Raw genomic sequence first — 3551 nt, 5'->3', positions numbered from 1 at the left:
GCAGGCGGCAGTGTTGCCAGTCGTCTGCGTAACACACGCTTCTCTTTCAAAGCCAATATCTCATTCAATTTTATTCGGATCGACTTCAAATTTTGAGGACATATTTTTAGATAGTTATACTTCAAAAAAATGCAAAAAAAAATTCGATTTTTTGAAAGTCACAAGTGGTGTGATCCCCTTAAAATACTTTTATTTAAAACATATTATTTGCAATAAAAGCGTATTTTGTATTTTGTATTTCAGTGGAACACATGAAAGTATTTTACAAATTTTGTATAAAATACAAATTTTGTATTTAAAATCAAAAGATTGAAAGTTTTTTTGTATCTTGTAATTCAAATAATAACATTGTTTGCTAATATAAATATTTAAAATGCAAAATACTTGCAATTTTTCGTTATTAATACTGAAATACAAAGTATAAAATATTTTTGCTCCCTTGAAATACAAAATACAAAATGCAATTGTCCTATAAATACTGTTTTACAAATAAAAGTATTTCAAATTTATATTCAGCCACGCAAATATCAGACATATACCTATCTCACTTTGAATTCCTAAAGTGTAATACTAGTTCAGTCACAGAAAACAGACCTTTTGTAACGTCGAAACTCGAATTTGAAATTTTACTACTTCTAAAACTCCACTTCACAACTACGTACGTATAACAATACGTATTAGCCTTCCAAGTGAAAAAAAAACGCAGGCCACGTATTGAGAAAGAACTGCAAACGCGTAGTGCGATCGCGAAATTGCTAGTTTGTTCTCGAATGTACTTATATTTATGTGCGTTAACTTCTAATCTGTTCATAAACGTTCTCGAAGCTGCGCGATATCACATTTGCCGCGTATGCGCATGCCCGCAATTTTCTACGAGACGCTATAAAACATGCGACGCGAGCTGGCTGTTGACAAAAAGCAAACGCAAGTTTGACCGGTGCGAATCGTTGCTAGAAAACGAATCAGCTCGCTACCAATTAACTCAACCTAGTTTCGTCAGCCAATTTCGTTCGAGATTTTCCGTGTCTCTTTGTCAAGTCTTTCTTGAGATTAAGAAAGCATGTCTCTGCCATTGCTATTCTCCAACTGGTGGGAGGACCTGGAATATCCACACCAGCTTTTCGACCAAAATTTTGGCCTGGGCATTCATCCGGACCAATTGACACACCCCAACATCCTCGAGCGCTTCGCACTGCAACAACGATCCCGTCTTGGTCTACGTCCAGGGCAAATGGTGTATTATAATCGACCATGGGGCGAACTATTACGCAGCAGAGAAGAAGGTGGCATATCGACCGTCAAGGCGAACAAGGACAAGTTCCAAGTGATGCTGGACGTGCAACAGTTTAAGCCGGAAGATATCAATATCAAGGTCGTGGATAAATTCGTGATAGTCGAGGCCAAACACGAGGAGAAGCAGGACGAGCACGGTTGGATCTCACGGCAATTTGTGCGCAAATACATGATACCTGAACAGTGCGATATCGATCAGGTGTCGTCGAGCTTGTCATCAGATGGCATGCTGAGCATTACCGCACCTAGGAAGGATAAGCCGAAGTCGCAAAACGAACGGAAGATCAAGATCGAGTATACTGGCAAGTCGGCGATCCAGGAAAAAGCTCAGGAGAAGGCTCAGGAGACGACTCAGAAGAAGGTTCATGAGAAGAAGTAAAAGTAGAGTCAAAGATACAAATTAATCATATATCTTATGTTGTTTCTGTGAAACCTTGTTTTTCTGTTTTACATTCATATAATAATATAATATATTCGAGTATTATTTTTTTTCTCTTTATGTGATATCAGATATATTTATATAGGATCGAAAACATTCATATTTGCATTTCTTTTTCATTTTTATTTTTGTAATGAAAATAATCGAATAAATTAACTCGATAAATCTTAATAGAGTGTTTTCCATGTTCTTTTTTCCTATCCTGCGTATTTCCTAGTAAAAATCTTATAATCTTATAGTATATATTAGTTTAGAAAGGATTATATTGGATTGTGAGTTAATTATAACTATAGCAAGCGAGAGAAGTGTAAGTTAAATTGTAATTTTTGAATGCTAGAAGTTAAAGATATTTTAAGTAAAGTTTTAAACAGCATCTATATATATTTTATTATATTTATTTTTGTTATCTCTTTATAATGAAAATGATTCACAATAATTAAGTTCGATTATATATATTATATATGTGAATTGTTTATATATGTATTATTTACTTTATTTCTCAATCTATAGATTTTTTCGTTTAGGATTATCTCTGCATTGAAAACATGAGTGATAAATCTAATAATATAGTTTCGCTGATTCAAACAGTAATGAAGCATAGGAATAGTTATCGGTCGGGGAAAGATTATAGAGACATCTCTTGGAGAAACTCATGGATTACGGTTAGAACAGACTCGTATAATACTGCTATTTACATCCGATGGTTTAGAATCGATTAATATGCATTTTTTTAGCACTGTCGATAAAAATATATCTAAATTATCGACAGTAATATACATATATAATATACAATAACATTATATATTATATAATATGTGTGCAACGTAAAATAGAGTCATTAATTTAAAGAAAAATCTAAGGAACGTATTATAGGGTGCTTCCGATAACCCAAGTTTGAGTTCCACTAGGACCGAAAAATATGATAGACATAACCACCTAGTACTTTCATGGTTCATGACAACTCGACGCTCTCTTGCAAGAAGACTAGAACCAGGAGAGTCAACTCGTGCCAATAGCGGTAGTGGGGGTGAGGCAAAAAGTGGCGACGGATAACTTCCCCCACTCTTGCGCTTCATTAGTCCTCTCTGTCGCTCTATATAGTTGTCGCTCCATCGTTCTATAATCGTCACTTTGTCGCTCTTATATTGAACTTTCACACAATGCGCAGTGCCACTGCACATCGTGTGAATAGCCGCGGACGTTTTTTGACTCACCTCCATCACACGAGTTGATCCTCCTTAGTTCTAGTCTTCTTGCTGTCTTGTATGCCATGTCACTGACGAGATACTATTAAAGACCGTCAACCCTGAGCAAATTTTCGGCGGTATAAAAAGGGCCCCAAGGGCCCGGAAGTAATCGAAGAACGCTGATATTATCGACAATTGATATAAATTTGCTATTATTAACATAAATATTTGACTAATACATTATTAAATTCATGATATTTTATTACATAAATGCTCTATAAATAAATATGTATATTTGTAAAGCTATAATATCCTATATATTGCCGAAAAATTACAATTTTTTTCTCTGCAGTTATTATCTCTGATAATCGAACTTTGACGATAGTGTGCCACTGCACATCGTGTGAATAGCCGCGGACGTTTTTTGACTCACCCCCACCACACGAGTTGATCCTCCTTAGTTCTAGTCTTCTTGCTGTCTTGTATGCCATGTCACTGACGAGATACTATTAAAGACCGTCAACCCTGAGCAAATTTTCGGCGGTATAAAAAGGGCCCCAAGGGCCCGGAAGTAATCGAAGAACGCTGACATTATCGACAATTGATATAAATTTGCTATTATTAACATAAAT

At 35.5% G+C, this 3551-nt stretch overlaps 1 protein-coding gene across 1 annotated transcript; it reads left to right on the top strand.

Moving 5' to 3' along the window:
- The first annotated feature begins 906 nt into the window (after positions 1–906).
- Positions 907–1687, top strand: LOC108723091 (protein lethal(2)essential for life). The gene has a single exon (XM_018448581.1). The coding sequence runs from the start codon at positions 1061–1063 to the stop codon at positions 1670–1672; it is 612 nt and encodes a 203-aa protein (XP_018304083.1). The 5' UTR covers positions 907–1060; the 3' UTR covers positions 1673–1687.
- The last annotated feature ends 1864 nt before the right edge of the window (positions 1688–3551 follow it).

Source organism: Mycetomoellerius zeteki, unplaced genomic scaffold, assembly GCF_001594055.1.
Source record: "Mycetomoellerius zeteki isolate Tzet28-1 unplaced genomic scaffold, Tzet1.0 scaffold223, whole genome shotgun sequence".
NCBI lineage: Eukaryota > Metazoa > Arthropoda > Insecta > Hymenoptera > Formicidae > Mycetomoellerius > Mycetomoellerius zeteki.
Note: the sequence above shows the minus strand (reverse complement) of the source record. Positions and strands in the feature narration are given on the sequence as shown.

Coding starts and splice junctions, on each gene's coding strand:
- LOC108723091 (XM_018448581.1), top strand. CDS start 1,061: ATGTCTCTGCCATTGCTATTCTCCAACTGGTGGGAGGACCTGGAATAT.